The sequence below is a fragment of the Diadema antillarum genome, unplaced genomic scaffold (genome assembly GCF_040938485.1).
Source record: "Diadema antillarum isolate AM-2024a unplaced genomic scaffold, OU_Dant_1.0 seq00002175_RagTag, whole genome shotgun sequence".
Taxonomy (NCBI): domain Eukaryota; kingdom Metazoa; phylum Echinodermata; class Echinoidea; order Diadematoida; family Diadematidae; genus Diadema; species Diadema antillarum.
In genome coordinates this window covers 7,503-24,001 of record NW_027272813.1, presented here as the reverse complement: position 1 = coordinate 24,001, position 16,499 = coordinate 7,503, and the positions used below count along the sequence as shown (strand labels likewise).

Below are 16,499 nucleotides of genomic sequence, written 5' to 3'. Positions count from 1 at the left end.
AAGCACATACAGACGAGACTGCCAAAGAGAAGAAGGCAAGGTTCCTAGTAAATATCATGTGTACCTCTGATAACCAAAGTAGGTAAAATGTTGTCGGGCAACAAACTGTTTTACCCAATAAAGAAGAGTTAATTTGAAGGGGGGGTGGGGGGGGGGTGGATATAATGGTTGGGAAAGACTTAGCGCAATCACCTTGCTATAATTTCAGCTAGTACTACTGATTGCTTCATACTGGTTGTTATGGGCTCTCTTTTTTATGCCTCCGCCATGAAGTGTCGCCGGAGGCATTATGTTTTCGGGTTGTCCATCCGTCCTTCCGTCCGTCCGTCCGTCTGTCTTGGCATGTATGTATGAGTGGGTGAAGTTGTGCCTATCAACTTTAGGGCGCACATGCGCAAGGTCAAAGGTCAAAAGGTCAAATGCTCAAAATTTCACTATTTCCCCTATATCTATGCAGTGCCTTGGGGTATTTTCTTGATACTTGGTGTATACATGAACTACCAAATAAAGATTTCCCAGAGAGAGTTTTGGGTCATGAGGTCAAAGTCAAAGGTCAAGTGAAAATTTCAAAATTTCACTTTTTTTCTCCATATCTCACAAATATTTCAAGGTATCTTTATGGAATGTAGTACAGGTATATATGCATGTACTGACTGGCAGTGATCATGCTGGGAATTTAGGGGTCATGGGTCAAAGGTCAGGGGGGTCATAGGTCAAGATCAACTCTTCAAAATGTCTTTATTTCCGTCTTATCTATGCAATACCTGCAGGATTTTTTCTTGAAACTTGGTGTATGCATGTACAATGTATTACCCAATACAGGTTCTCTTGGAAGTTTCTTGCCAAAAGGTCAAAGGTGAAAGATCAAGTGGAAGTGCTAAATTTCACTTCTTCTTCAAACTTATAAAAGGGCCAAAAGTTGGGTACAACTCCTCAAATCCCCAAATACGTGCACTCTTAGACAATACAGCCATTCATCCAATTAAACCTATTTCAAGGGAAGTGAACATTTAACACATTTTTGACAAACCTGTCATTTTAATATTTTGTTAATAATGTGAAACTGTCATCACACATTGTCAAGACATTGTACTATAGGTCTATTAGGAGAACCATGCATTATGGCGGAGGCATAGCAGTCGCCATAGCGACATTTCTAGTTTTTTTCTTCCTCTTTTTTCTTGACCTATTTGTGTGTGTCAAATTTCTCCTTCACCTTGATCACTATATTTTTATTATTCACAGAATTGAGGAGTTGGGAGAGCTATGATATTTTGTTGTATGTGATATTGACTAATTTTAGCACCTTGTTTTAGGAGTAAAAATACTGTACATTGTACTTTATAGAACCCTGTTTAATGGAGTGAAAATACTGTACTGTACATTGTATGATTGTAACTTGCAGTTTTGTTTATTACGTAGAGATCATGCAGGTCAATTCATGGTGTGTTTGTGACAGACACGTTGTGTATGAAGGGAAAGGATTATTTGTTTGCTCTGCCTTGCCATTTTAATGCAACCTTCCCCTACATTGTAGTCTGTGTGTATATGTTTATGTGTGTCATCTTATGTGTGTGTGGGTGTCTTTTTGTGTGTAAGGGCAATTTATGTCCAAAACGTCCTTGACAAGTTGAACATTGTGGTAGTCAATTTGGAAGTCACTGCAAAATTCTACATAAAGACCTATTCTGTACTAAAATTGTATTCACAGAATGTGTTCTACAGTAAATCATTTCTCTTCACTTTATGTGCTTAATTGCCTTAAGTTGTTCTTTTGTAGTTGAAGAGGTTGCTGTCCTGTCCTAATAGACTCCTATGTTAATTTCCTTATAAAGTCTAATGGAGGAGTGTGAAGGTACAGAGTCAAATAAAAGGACACAGCATGGCCTATGTTAAAATTCAGGTAGCACTATAATTATTGTACAGTGCTCTCCCATTATAATGAACATGCTTATAACAAATTAGTTTTAAAAAAAGTACCCAAAAAAAATGTAGGCCCCAGAATTTTTATCTATATACAACAGTTTTTGTCTTTACGTACCTTATTTGTTCATCAATAACACAATTTTAGTATGACAAGAAGAAAAGAAAAGAAAAATGCCGGTCCCAAGGTCTTCATTATAACAGGAGTCACCTGATGAACAATACATTTTCATTTTTGATACTGCATCTAAACTCTAGGATGTTGCTATTCAAGATGGGATGAATTCTTTGCAGCTGCCAAGATGACTCTCTGTCCAGGACTTTGTTGTTGCAAGTGCAGCTGTAGTACATGATTTCCATTCCATGTTGGAAAGTGTCTGTGGGAAATTATATATGTACTGATAATGGTTTTGACAGTGATGATGATGGTAACAATAACGATAGTTACATATATGCAGGGCTATGCTTTTGATAACTACTACGTGTACGTTCTGAGCGTTGGGTGGTGATTCGGTCATTGCAAATTCACTGCCAATACTATAGCAGATAGTGGCTAATATAATGACAAGGTACAATGCGAAACACACGGCTGTAATGAAAAATTCAGAGTTCTCGTATGTATCAGTAAAGATTACGTAGCACCTACAGCAGTGTCCTAATTCAAGATGATAATGATTATAAAATTCTGAAGTCGATTTTGACAGTATCATAATCAAAGCTCTCAAGAGATGGCGCTGCTTTCACTGCAATTTCAAGTACACTGTACATAACAGTACAACTTTATTTGACCATTCAGGTCTCGCACCTGTATTAACAGACTGGACCATTTGAGTATCCCCAGATATCAAAATAAATCGGGTAAAATTCTTCAGATATTAACCAGTGTCAACAACTTTAGCTTGATAAGAACTAGTAGGCTGCCGATGGTGGTGAAGATATAATTTGAAAACTTGGCACGTTTTCCCTTTTAAACGAGAGAAGCTATGTTGCGTTTTGGTGTAGAAATAGAAAACATGCATTTTTTTAGCGCTGTTTTAGTGCTGTCTTTTTCTAAAAAAAAAAAAAAAAAAAAAAAAAGAAACTTACTCTATAATAGAGAACACGGATGTCCTATAATGATCGCAGGTGCAGGCCAATTTCCAAAAGGATCTCGCCCCTTGTGTTACACGTTTTACATGTAGGTTCAATCTTTAACCCATTGCTGGCAGGGAACCTCCAACATGTCATGTAATAACTCAACAGAAACTGTAGTCATTACAATAATGGGAGGCAGTGTGTTAATGGAGTACCGAAGTGATGATGTCACAGTATTTTGTTATACAACATAGCTTTGGGTAGAACCGGGTGCGAGCATGCAATGCATGGTTACCAACAATAGTTGATGTTCATATTTTGGGCCAGGTGATATTGTTTAGAACCAGTTTCTATGGGGATGAATCACACGTTGGCTCTCTATTGTAGTAGACAATATCGCTAATCATAGGTTTGGGTGTTATGCATCTGAAATGTGATTGTACATTTAATGGAAATACATGTACATGTACAAATATCTATAATTTTGTACAGTTGTAAATATGTACAGTGGCTTGATTTTTGTGATTTGTAAAATAATGATAAACTGAAAGCAAAGTGTACATTAAACTGATTGAAATCAACCATGCTTGTATGAGGATACATGATTGTACTTATGTCATGTCAGTAGCGAGCACATAGTGCCTTCATGAATTTCGTTGAATCGACAGAAAATTTTGATGGTACAAGTACAATCCTTTTTTATTTAAAAGCTCATTCTATATATGCAAAACAATACAATACAATATTAGTATTACTATAGCGCTCTTACAAATAGTACATATGTATCACAGCGCTTCACAAATCCATCTTTCACTCGGGAGGTAGGAGAAAAGAAAGAGAAAAAAAATACAACAAACAAGGAGAGAAAGAAAAAAAAGTACACAATGAATCAATCAGTTATTGAAAAGGAAAGTCTTCAACGACTTCTGGAAAACTGACAGAGATGGTGATTCCCTGATACTTTGAGGGAGCTGATTCCATAGGCGTGGGGCAGCTGCTGAGAAGGATCTGTCTCCTGTCCGAGTGAGAGTCCCAGGAACAGACAGCCGGGTTGGGTCTTGGCCTGACCGCATTCCTTGTCTTTTAGATTGGTGACGTGAAAGTAGACTCAGGAGGTAAGATGGAGCACAAAGATTGCTGAAGAAGAGGAGAGGCATGGTCACGCTTCTTGGCTAGAAAAACCAGCTTTGCAGCACGGTTTTGAGCACGTTGAAGGCGCTGGACATTACTTTAAGAAGTACCTGACAGCATGGAGTTTGCATAGTCTATTCTTGAGGTAACGAGAGCTCTCACAGCATGCTCACAAGCTTTCTGATCGAGGAAAGGCCTGATACGTGCAATATTTGAGAGATGAAAATGAAGCGAACTGCTTAGAGAAGAAACGTGGTGATTCAGCTTCATGGTAGGAGTCAATTTCGACACCCAGGCTTCTAACTGAACTTGATGGATGAATGACGACATTACCAACAGTCAGGGTGACATCAGATATCAAGGGATGGAACCGCGGATTAGCAACAGCAAGGAATTCAGTTTTGTCACAGTTCAGTTTCAACAGATTACCCTCCATCCACAGCTGTAGGTCCCTGACACATGCAGGTAATGTGGTGAGAGCAAGTTCAATTGCCTGACTGTCCTTCGGGTCTGCAGAGGTGTAGAGTGCACGTCGTCAGCATAGCTGTGATGCTGTATGCCCTCATGGTGATTGATGATGTCAGCCATGGGTTGAGTATATAGACTGAAAAGTTGCGGGCCTAGTACGGAACCTTGAGGAACTCCGAAATCAAGAGACATTGGTTCCGAAAGCTCACCTGTAACCTTCAACCTGAAGCTGCGGTCAGAGAGGTAAGAGGTGAACCAAGCTTTCACACTCCCGGAGATGCCAAAGTTGCTCGTTAAGCGAGCCAGCATAATATCATGGTCAACACAGTCAAATGCGGCAGACAGGTCTAAGAAGACGAAGGTAACGAGCTTGTTGTCCAGTGCTCTGAGGATGTCGTCTTGTACCTTCAAGAGAGCAGTCTCAGTACTATGCCAACGTCGGTAAGCTGAATGGTTCTCAACATAGAGATCATTCGTATCCAGGTAGTTGGAGACTTGAGACAAAGCAGCTTTCTCAATTATCTTTGAAAGAAATGAGAGATTGGAGACTGGTCTGTAGTTTTTCAAGTTATCACGATTTAGGTTTGGTTTCTTGATCAGAGGAGTCACCACAGCTTCCTTCAACGACGATGGGAAGACACCACTACTGAGTGATGTGTCAACAATTGATGCAATGTAGGGGAGAAAAGTGTTGATGGTCTCCTTCAGCAGCCACGTGGGCTGTGGGTCTAGCAAACATGACTTATTAGGCGCAGAGTGAATTAATTTTTACACCTCCTGGGCCGTGATGGCATCAAAATCTGCCAGCTCGGCTCCAGATGTATCCACAATCGATCCACTTGAACAGACGTCAGTATGCGATTCCTCGTTCCTAAGTTGGAGATTTTCTCTAATCTTTTCCACTTTCTTTACAAAGAATGTGGCAAATCTGTCAGGCAAAGATGTACATGTAGATGGCATGTCTGCAGGTAGGATTGCTGGTGACCTATTCAAGAGTGTGTTCAGGACACGAAACACGTTCTTCACATCTGCACTTTTCAACTTTTCTCTGTAATACTTTGATTTCTCCTTGTGAATGAGACGACAGACGGCATGAATCTGAGTTAGGTACTGATGGCGGCTCTCTGGTGTTTGTAACTTTCTCCAGCGCCTTTCGAGTTTTCGCCGTGAGCGTCTCGCTTGGTGAATTTCATTCGTATACCAAGGTGGATGACGGCAAAAACGATGAACACGCTTGGTGGACGGACAATGTTTGTTGAGCACATCCAGAATGGTACTGTGGTAGAATGCAACCTGATCATCAACATCACCGTCGAAAGGAAAGTCATGAAACGCTTCACTGATGTCCGTGATGAAGGAACCCTTGTCTAAGTTTCGAAAGTTTCTGCAATGCGATGTTGCATCATGTTGCTTAGGTTTAGCTGCATCAATAGTACAGCTAATGATGAAATGATCCGAGTACAGTTTATCACAAGCTCGACAGTCGACCACAGGTGACTCATCCAGCCTGGAGATCACGAGATCAAGAGTAAGGCCTAATTTGTGTGTTGCAGTAGTGACATGCTGCTGCAGACCTGCTTCCTCAATGATTTCCAAGAAACATGCTACATCCGGCTTACGAGGGGTATCTACGTGCATGTTGAAATCACCCAAGATAAGAAGCTTCCAGGAATACGTAGTCAGCTCACAAACAAGTTCCTCAAACTCCTGAAGAAACTCCTGTGTCTTAAAACCATTCCTCATGGAGGGTGGGGGTCTGTAGATGACAACATAACATATTGACCGTGAGGGGTTGGTAACAGCAGCTAGTTCAAAGGTGTCGTGGGAAGACAGGATGTTGATGTTTGCAGCGGACAAGTTCAATGCAGTTTTGTAGATGACTGCTATCCCACCATGAGGGTCATTCCTACCACGGGCCACATTTAAGAATGTATAACCCGCTGGTGTGCACTCATCAATGACAACCGGATCAACACTATGCAACCAGGTTTCCGTAAGGAACATGATATCCACATTGCTATCAATAACATGTTCAAGCAGGAGGTTAGTCTTGTTCCTCACCGAATTGCAGTTCCATAATTGAACATTCAGTTTACAATCATGTTCCTGAGGTACATTCACAATGTTACTCAGATTTCTGCCGTTGTCATTACGTACCTCATAGCGCCAAATCCTGTCGGTGAGATTCGATGCCGTGTATACACGAATCTGTCTCTGTTTTCGCCTTCCACCACGCTTGCCACGATGCTTCCTGCATCTTCTCTGATGACCTGCACTGTGTCATCAGAGAAGATGCAGGAAGCATCGTGGCAAGCGTGGTGGAAGAATATATGGAGAATTTATTTTTTCAGTTCATATTGTTACTAACGAGATGTTCTTTGTATAATAATGTTATTGTTAGATCTTCGTTTGTTTGTGTTTTTTTTTAAGAGAAAGAGAGAGAGAGAGGGCGAGAGAGGTGTCTCAAGTTTAGCTTCCTGTAGGCCTATACAGATTCAACACCTAAATGACGCCATGACGAACTAAGACTCCTTGATATGAGACACAAAGTATAAATGATATGTAACTCTATCATCATTACCGTTGATGTAAATGATATTACACAGTTATTGATGATGATGATGATGATGATGATGAGTATTATTATTATCATTGTCATTGTTCAAACTATTGCAGTACACACTCATATCTAAAGATACCCTTCTATGAATCCGAACATAGGAAACAAAACTCATATTGTGGACCGAACATTTCCCTGTGAGGCTCCAAAACTGTAGATTACTAGTAACTTACAACTAGGAATCACGAAATCGCCAACTGTAGCACAACTTCAGACATTTGCAGTCTATTACTTTACGTAGCGTTGCAATATTGCATGTGTGTGTAAGTGTGTATACACTCGGCAAAAAAAAAAAAAAAGAGAGTAAATACTTTTTCAAGTTTATCTTTCTCATAGACTATCTGGCTAAAAATGGTGTTTTATATACATTGTACCATGTTAAAGGTAATGTAATTAGCTATCAACCTAGTAGGTCAATGAAAATGTTAACTTTACGCATGAGTGAACACATTCGTTTTTCTCTTCCAAGGCACAAAAGTAAAAATTGCAAAATGGACAAGTTGTTATTCAAGCCTATTTGCTCTTCCAGATAATAATGAGAACAAAAGACAAATTCAACAATAGAAAGGCAAATCAATTTGCAAAAATCAACCTATGATCTCAATAATGTCTCTGTAACCATCCAAAGATAAAGAAAGGCAAAGAATAATGGAGGAAAATGAAGAATCTTCTGTCAAATCCGCAGTCAAAAGACAAGAGAAAATTACGGTAACAAAGAAAGTTAAATTTGAAACGTTATTCCAAATTAAGAAAATTTGAAATAATATTTGGATCTTGAATTTGTGTCGTGCATTCTTAAATTCCTTAATTAAAAGGCAAAGTGAAGAAAGTCTGTCGATTTTATCACCTTTACGGCTTACTCCCTATGTCATTTAAAGTTTGAATTGATGGAAAATGCTTATGTTCCACCTTCAGTTTCCCCATCATGTTTTTGTTTTGAATATAGAGGGAAACAAGGGAACGAAAACTTATTTCTGATGTTTCATTCATGTCTCTCATTGCGTTAAATTAGTCCTATGTTATCATTGCTATCTTAGAGGGCATTTGCAAATGAATTTCAATATATCCAATTCTGCAATTTTTACTTTTCTACCTTTGAGTACAAAAACCACTGTTTTCACTCAGGCGTAGAATTTCCCTTTGTATGAACCTACCAGGTTGATTTTTATCTAAATCTTCTATGAAAAATATTAACTGGAAAAAATGTTTGCTTTCTTCTTTGTTTTTTTGTTTTTGTTTTTTTTTTGCTGAGTGTATGTGCTTGTCGTTTTTCTTTCCATGATAGTAATGGGTCTACCGTAGATAGCTTTCATTCATTAAAAGGACACTGTCCGTGTTTTTAAAGTGTGTGTGTTTGTGTGTGGGGGGAATCTCCTTGATTACATTTAGTGCACAACAGCGAGCTAATAGTTGTCCTAAAGCGTTGAACTACACATGGCAATGTCATGAGTATTATCTATTTCTGAAATAAGTCTGCTCTGAGCTCGGCCACTGGCCCCGTGAACCTCAGTTCCTTCCCACTATCCGTTGTCTATGAAGTGCACAGTCAGAGTACCCTCATCTCACTTAATACTGCATTGTAAAGGCTGCATAAGAGGACTGTATACGTGATTTGATACTCAATTGCCAGTAGGCATTGTCACGTGAATCATTCCAGGTTATTGTCTGAGAAAAAGAATACGATATTTCAATAGGTAGATCGATTGGTTCAGCTGAACTGAATTCGGTTTCAAGTACTCGTTCAGGGCGAAACTCAATACGCTCTTCGCTACACCATATTCACAATATGCAAGTGAAAAAAAGCAAACTCACACACGCGCACACACACACACACTCACACAAGTGTATACATTTTCATTTAGTACATATTATAGACATTTTATGCAATTTTTTTATAAAGCTTGTAGAGTTCATGGATATCTGGTTGAATTCAGCATCATTTTTATAATTTACTGATGGTATCAATTATGATTATCATGAATGTGTCTACAGATAATTATATAAGTTTCACTTTTTGTTGTTGATAGAGTCATTTATAACTTTCTTTAGATGTTTCATTTTCTGTCCTCAATTTACTTTCTTCACATGGAAAATTTTCCTTCAATTGAGTAAACTTTCCAGTGGCGTTATTTCATTACCAGAATATAGTTTTCTGCAGACAACGTTAAAATTTACATTACAATCATTTCTGAATAGTAATGCTATAAATAATCCATTAATTATCCTTTTATAATGTAGGTAATCCTAATCTTGCTTTTATTTTTGTGTCTTATCTTATCTTATATCTTTATCTTTTCTTTATTGTTGTTTATTCATATACATGTACTTGTCTTTTGTTATACGTGCATTCTCAAGGCTCCCTGTTTGGGCGAGTCACCGTGTTGCCGAGCAACAGCATTTCATGTTGGTTTTGTCAGCAAAGACCAGCGTGTATTATTTTCCTTACCATGTTCATTTCCCATGTAATTCTCATAATAATGATGTTGGTTCTTTTTTTCATTGCTCTGTTATTGTATTGTCTGTTTCTTCGTCAAAAAATAAAATAAATGAATAATACGATTTATAATCTTAAACATAACAATCAACATACACAGGGACCCACACGCACGTACATCTCTCTTTATATATATATATATATATGTGTGTGTGTGTGTGTGTGTGTGTGTAGTTGTGTGGGTGAGTCTGAGTGTGTGTGCGGTTATGATAATATCAACCAAGTTTTGATGGATTTTTATTTGATAGTTGTCATCCGTCCGTCTGCAAAGAATCACAAGAACTCATCTGAGCGAAAAGGCCAATGAGAGAGGAAGATTGACAGTTAGATAATGTCAGCTCTTGGCACTGTGTTACCTGGATAACGAGAAAATTGGGTTGTGATGATTATAGAGATATGGTTTCTGGTATACCAATAAAGTCGCCTCCACATGAATAAAGACATCTGAATAAGCTTTTAATTACAATAGTGCTTTCCAGCTGCTGTATAAATCAAATTCAAAATCAGTCGATAGATATGGATCAGTATAGTTACATTATCCATACCATCAAGCAATCAAAATAGTGAGAATGACTTCATAGGGTCAATTCATACCACGTCCCTAAGTGCCGAAAAAGTGCTTAATTTTGATGGATTAAGGGGCAGACAAACACTGGGGCAGGATTAGTGTAAATCGGTGGTTATGTAGCACCTGAAACATCCTTTAATTCAGGCAGAGAGCTACTTGCTTGTGAATCTCGAATGGAACTGTCGCTCTCAAAGCCACGGCTGTCTCTGACTGTCTCTGATGACCACGCCCATGATGCCCACATGCATAATAACAAGTGCAGGTGCCACCGTTCGACGAGCATGGGTTCACCGTAAGAACGAACTGCGCACGACGGCGCAAGACTGGAGCAATTACGAGGATTACGAGCCAAGAGTGGTGGTATATTTCGTCATGACAGTGCGCTATTCTGAAGTTTCGAAATAAGGTTGTATATAATAGTGGAGCAGGGGGGGGGGGGATCTACGATCCCCTTGGCTTCTTATTTTCTTTTTTGTTTGTGTGCGTCTTTTTTGGGTGGTAGTATGGGGGTTAACCACTCATTGATATCCTTTTTTTTGGGGGGGGGGGTATAATGGGAGAAAAGTGGCACCTACAATTGGAGTGGTTTCATACCGACGTGACTGGAATAGACTGGTGACACTTCCATGCACTTTCTTGTAGCTCTTCATTACTCCCTATCCAATCTCAAACGTGAGTTTAGATTACTAGTACATTGAAGTGGTGGAGAAAGAGGATAGAGAGAGAGAGAGAGAGGGGGGGGGGGGGAGGGAGAGAGAAGAAGACGGGGGAAAGGGAGGAGGCGTGAAACTGCATTGTGACAGATGGATTAGATGGGGGAGCAAGGGGGGTTGCCCGCTCTTTATTTCTTTCGCATTGTTGACATTTTTGCTAAATGGATTGTCCAGCTTCCTGAAAACCTGTGATATGTAAAACAAAAAACAAAAGTTGAAACCCTAGAATCAGGATACACTGTAATGTGATGCTCATCACGCCCTCTTTCCCTAATTACATGAGTTATTAATCGAGAAATACCCTCATTCTTTTAACACTTAATGCAGTCGATGTGACTGGTATAAGAAGAGGCTCTCAAAACAGCCACCGAATCCTTAAATTCTTCAGTTCAAGTCAGCTTTCATTGTACTTTTCAAGACAGGAACTAATGACACACAACTTTACATGATCATGGTCATGATAATGTTCAGAACATTATGTGTAAAGCAGCTGCAACAATCGTTATATTCTTGTCTTTTTGTGTTGTTTTCACTAATGGAACATTGAGAACGACGGAATAACAAATGAAATGAAAAGGAGGAAGAAAAATCGTGTATAGTAGATGGCTTGACGATGATACGCAGTACATGGTTCTCTTATGGGAAGACGGCTTGTGAACAATGAGCCTGCAATGAAGCTTGCATCAGAGTCGACATATTCGTAATGCAATACAATGTGTACATTATGCTCTATACAGTTAAAATGTGTAAATGTGGCTCTTTTACTCTGTCTTATAAGGATAATCCTTCCCGCGGAAGATTTTTTTTTTCTCTTCCAAATTTGCAATTTTAAATAACTGACTGCTTTCAAGACACCAGAGGTTATAGTACAGGCCAGGTCTTTAACGCCTGTAAAAATACACTGAAATATCTTTTATTGCACTAGTGTGCTTGAACCCCCTCCCCCCTCCCCCTCCTCCCCCCCCCCAAAAAAAAGGTGTTCGAATAAAAAATTTAACGTTCCATTTCATTGCAAACTGAATGCCTATACTTCAACGCACCATCGCGAATAAGATAATCGTATCTGACCAGTATAGTTTGGGGAAGAATTCAGAGTTATCGAAATGTATTAGTATTTTTTCTCTTCGTAATCCGCAAATCTAAATTAAGATGAAACTGAGGTTCTCTCTAAACGTATTTTTCCCTGGTTCGCATATTATACTTTTCTCATGTCAGTGTCTTATCTTTTAATCCGTCAGATGAAGCGTGTTTCAACGTGTGTGTGTGTGTGTGTGTGTGTGTGTGTGTATGTATGTGTTTGTCTTATAATACTTTTTACAGTTAAAAGTACAACTTTTGACAGTCGTTTCTGCTGCAAGGGCGCTAGTCCTGAATATTTGATCTCTCTTTCAAAGTACTAAAGGTGCCACTTGTGAGTGAGGTATAAATCGACGCAAGTCAATATGTGTATAATCATATGCATTGCATGGGTTCCTTGAACAGATCATGAAATTACTCTTTCAACAAATCAACTGTTTGTTTCAAAACGTGCTTGCCAAATCTGTGTGTTGATCAGCAAAGTTGTTTTCTGGATGCATTGGTTTCGTGGCAAAACTACCTTTTATGGGAGGCGTTCTGTAATGGCGCCACTAAAATGCGACTCATCGGCAAAAGATGCGTCGAATTTGGGGCTTAATCTATACGAGTGGCAATTACTTTAATTATCAGACCTTTTCGTCCTGTTGATCACTCTTACGAAATGCATTGTAGAGCACAGATAATGAAAATGTCAAGCTCGTGACCGTCCGCTCTACTGATCTTACTAGTCGAGTGCGGCGAAGGAAAAACGTATCCATCAGAGCGGATTAATTTCCAGCTAATGATGGAAATGAAAACGCAGGCTGGACGGACTCTCTGCTGACACCGATGACTGAGCAGACTGAGGAGGAGTTGGACTCGTCCCCAGAGGGGAGGAATCATGCAAAATCAGGGAAACAGATCCGGAAGTTGTACTCGGGGGAAAGCGTGTGGAGGGGATAAGGTAAAGATAATTAGATGCGATAGACGATTATGGCAGGTAATGCAACTCGTATCACCTGCATTAACAAAGTGGGAAGCCGGTATGCTTTGATAGCAGACACGTTTCACTGTATGCCTACAAATGGGCGTCATAGAAAACTATGGCTTATTTTCAATAGAGTATCGTTTCCACGTTTTCCCTCTGATTAAGAGCTAAAAATGAGCAGTCAAATGCAAAATGGCTCGGATCAGTTGCCCTCCTCTTTAAATTCGTGCTTTATGCTTCTGTGTAAGCACCACACAGTTTATGTTTAAAACAAAAACAAGGACATGTATTTCTTCTTCTTCTTCTTTGCAATCAACGCGTGTCAAGGACCCATCTTCCTTATTATCATTACTGAGATAGCGATATTATTTCTTAGCTTATTGAGATACTGACACCAGAGAAATTGCATCTTGATGAATTCACAGCTACGTCCATAAATGGGTCGCTTGTCAAGAATTACCCATGGGTGTTGAAATCTTTCTTGAAACCGTAATCCAATACTGACGGATGACCTTTCCCTACTTACTCAATCATACGTACCAGATGTAACGTTCTATCACTTGTTAGTAGCCCGTCCCACCATCACTGAATTCTCGAAACGTCAACGTGGGTATTTATTGTCGAAGGTGTTTGTCAAAATGTTACGATATTATAAAAAAAATATATATGTATACATATATTCAGCTGTCAGCTTTCGTTATTTGACAAGAGAATCACTTTCCATCTCCACTCACACTTTGATTCTGGGCCTAATTTCTCTGTCCCGTTCCCGAAGACTCATGACGTTGAAGTGACATTAAAAAAATCATTCAATTCAATTCAGTTCGTTTTATTTTCATATTTTCGTATTTCTCAATGAACGAATGTACATCAAAATATAGTACATGAAAGTGAATCATGATATCCCGCTAGGATGCACAATAAATTAGTGTAAACATAAGAACAGGGCGTTCAATCTTTTTAAGTTTGGCTCTTTGAATAAATGCTAAAGAAATAGAGTGGATTCTACAAAGCAAGCTCGTTAAGCGTGTTTCGATTCAGATAGTTTTTCTTTTGTTTTGTATGTGAATACAAGGGGAAATCAAGTTTTGTTTCGCCTTTTAGGGGTCGACTCTAAATTTCAAGGGATGGTATAGTATTGGTGGAGATGAGAATTGGGCTTTTAACTTTTTGCGAGATATCAAGAAAACACTTATGATATAGTACAGAGCGTACCATTTTAAGAGGAATTCAAAGTTTATTTGATGAAAATCGGGTTTGGAATGGCTGAACATCCAAAAACACAGTAAAACAAAGCAATCGTGATAAAGTGTGGGTCCCACACTTAATAGAATCGCTCTTTTTTTTTGGATATCTCAGCCATTTCAAAACCAATTTTCATCAAATAAACGTGGAATTCCTCATAGAATTACATGCTCTTTCATATTTCATAAGAGGTTTCTCATTATTTCACCATAAAATGCTAGAAACCCGAAATTAGGTCTCAACCAAAACTGTACGATCCCTTTCATGTAATAGAGAGTATGAAAGGGCCGATTCTTTTCCAAAGATTTTTATCAGTTTATTTTTATTTTCATTGGGAAAAAAATGAGAAGAAAAGGGGTATATAAATAACGCCATCGAACAACATCGAATAACTAAGGGTATTTGTACATGTTATCATACATACATAAAATCATCAAGACACACACGCGCACACACACACACACACACACACACACACACACACATTTGTGAGCGTGATCCCTCCCTTCTCTCTCTCTCTCTCCGCACACACACTCACCACACACGTACGCAACAACACAGCGTTTTCAGTTTACACCCCCATCTCATTAGACGGCGATTCCGCTACGATCATCAAAAATCGACAAAGCGCGGCGTATCTCGAGCGGTTCAGAAGCGCGGAGGATCGCCACCATGGCCATGGTCGGCTACCTCGCTACGGAAGTTTTGAACATGTCCAAAACTTCCGAAGCGAGGTCGCGACCGATCGCCGTGGTTTTACAACGTATCACCATCGCCTCATGAGCGCATTAAAAGCGCCACATTCGTAGCTTTGACGGGGTAGCATCGCGCAAAGCGTAACTCAAGCGCATCAAAAGCGGCTCCCATCGCCCATGAAAATTACCACTTTTTACAGTATCACGTAACAGTGACCAACCATGAACGATAGAAAGTGATGCACAGACCAGGAAGATGGACATGGAGAAAAACGTATAAAATTAATTTTTCAACATACACTCAGTACGTATCTACTTTGTTTATTGAATTGTTTGTTTGTCATACCAGTGCAAGTCAATGAAAGTAAAAAAGTTGTAATATTTTCAAATATATCTTCATAGAATTGTCTCTTTGTAGGAAACAATTTGTACTTTGCTCGTGCCGGTTCTTTAATGTTATATACTCATTTTGCCCTTTTAATTGAATGGATGACTTAACTAATAGTGCAATTTCACATCAGGTTCTAACTGGTGTGTTCTAGAATGCTAAAATATAAGGGTAAAACCATATTCTGCTTATCCATGTTGGTTTGACACTGACATCTGCCTGAAGAAGTTCAATCATGAAACCCATTTTATACCCCGATCGCTTGAGGTCGTAGCATGAGCCCGGCGTAAACGTATCATTGTCGCTCCGATTGAATCACTGTTGTAACGAGGTCTTGATAAGCGTACGAATATCGTAACACAGTCGGTTCGATCGCAGAAGTAGCGCGTCTCGTCGGCCTGGAAATGCGGCAACAACGTGTCACAGTCGTATTATCATCGTGGCGCTATCGCCTACAGCGCAGGTTGAGCGTAGAGAAACCGTAGTGTAATCGCCTCGGAGGCCAGAAAATGGAGACAGACGGCGATCGCGCCACGATTTGTAAAATCGTCACAGATCGCCATGGTCGCCATGGTCGCCTTCCTGGTGAGATGGGGGCCTTCAACGAGTGACGCTCCAAGGACAATTTATTGGTCACTAGACTTGCTGAAATATTAATATTACTAATCAAGAAACCTTAATGCTTTTCGTCCAGTCTGAGCAGATTGCCGGTGAATTATTCAACGACACTAAAATTTTACCAGTATGCGTAATGCATGAATGCATAATTCATTCAGTTGTTGGCCGTCTGTTTTTCTCTGTCAGTCTATATCCATCTTAATTACATTTTCTTACGAGGAGATTCTTATCATTATGGGGTTTACAGTCTGGTCCTTTCGTTTGAAAGTCAGTGGAAGCATATAATGTATACTTCCCTGCTTACAGCAGTGTCACAACTCATATGGACGCCAATCTCCTGCTGCAATATTGCTTTGGATATTATCAATAAAATATGTTTTCAAATGGTGTATGAAGTGCGTGCGTGTGTGTGTATGTGTGTGTGTGTGTCTATGTGTGAATAATTCAATTTAGAAAAAAAAAGTGTCCATCACTTGTTTTGTGGTTGAAAAAAAATGGGAAAAAGTATCTGAAAATTG

General features: G+C 39.3%; 1 protein-coding gene across 1 annotated transcript; it reads right to left on the bottom strand.

Annotated features, from left to right (window-relative positions):
- Positions 1 to 3,913: 3,913 nt before the first annotated feature.
- LOC139714139 (uncharacterized) lies at positions 3,914 to 6,600 on the bottom strand. The gene is made up of 3 exons (XM_071625860.1): positions 5,371 to 6,600; positions 4,806 to 5,316; positions 3,914 to 4,104 (listed from the first exon to the last, which is right to left on the bottom strand). The coding sequence occupies exons 1-3, from the start codon at positions 6,598 to 6,600 to the stop codon at positions 3,914 to 3,916; spliced, it is 1,932 nt and encodes a 643-aa protein (XP_071481961.1).
- Positions 6,601 to 16,499: the final 9,899 nt, after the last annotated feature.

What these genes read in the sequence shown, in the direction of transcription:
- LOC139714139 (XM_071625860.1), bottom strand. Translation starts at nt 6,600, where the DNA reads ATGTTCCTTACGGAAACCTGGTTGCATAGTGTTGATCCGGTTGTCATT. An exon ending in ATGCCATCACGGCCCAGGAG is followed by an intron (nt 5,317 to 5,370) that starts GTGTAAAAATTA and finishes CTAGACCCACAG; the next exon opens with CCCACGTGGCTGCTGAAGGA. An exon ending in CTTCAGGTTGAAGGTTACAG is followed by an intron (nt 4,105 to 4,805) that starts GTGAGCTTTCGG and finishes TTACCTCCTGAG; the next exon opens with TCTACTTTCACGTCACCAAT.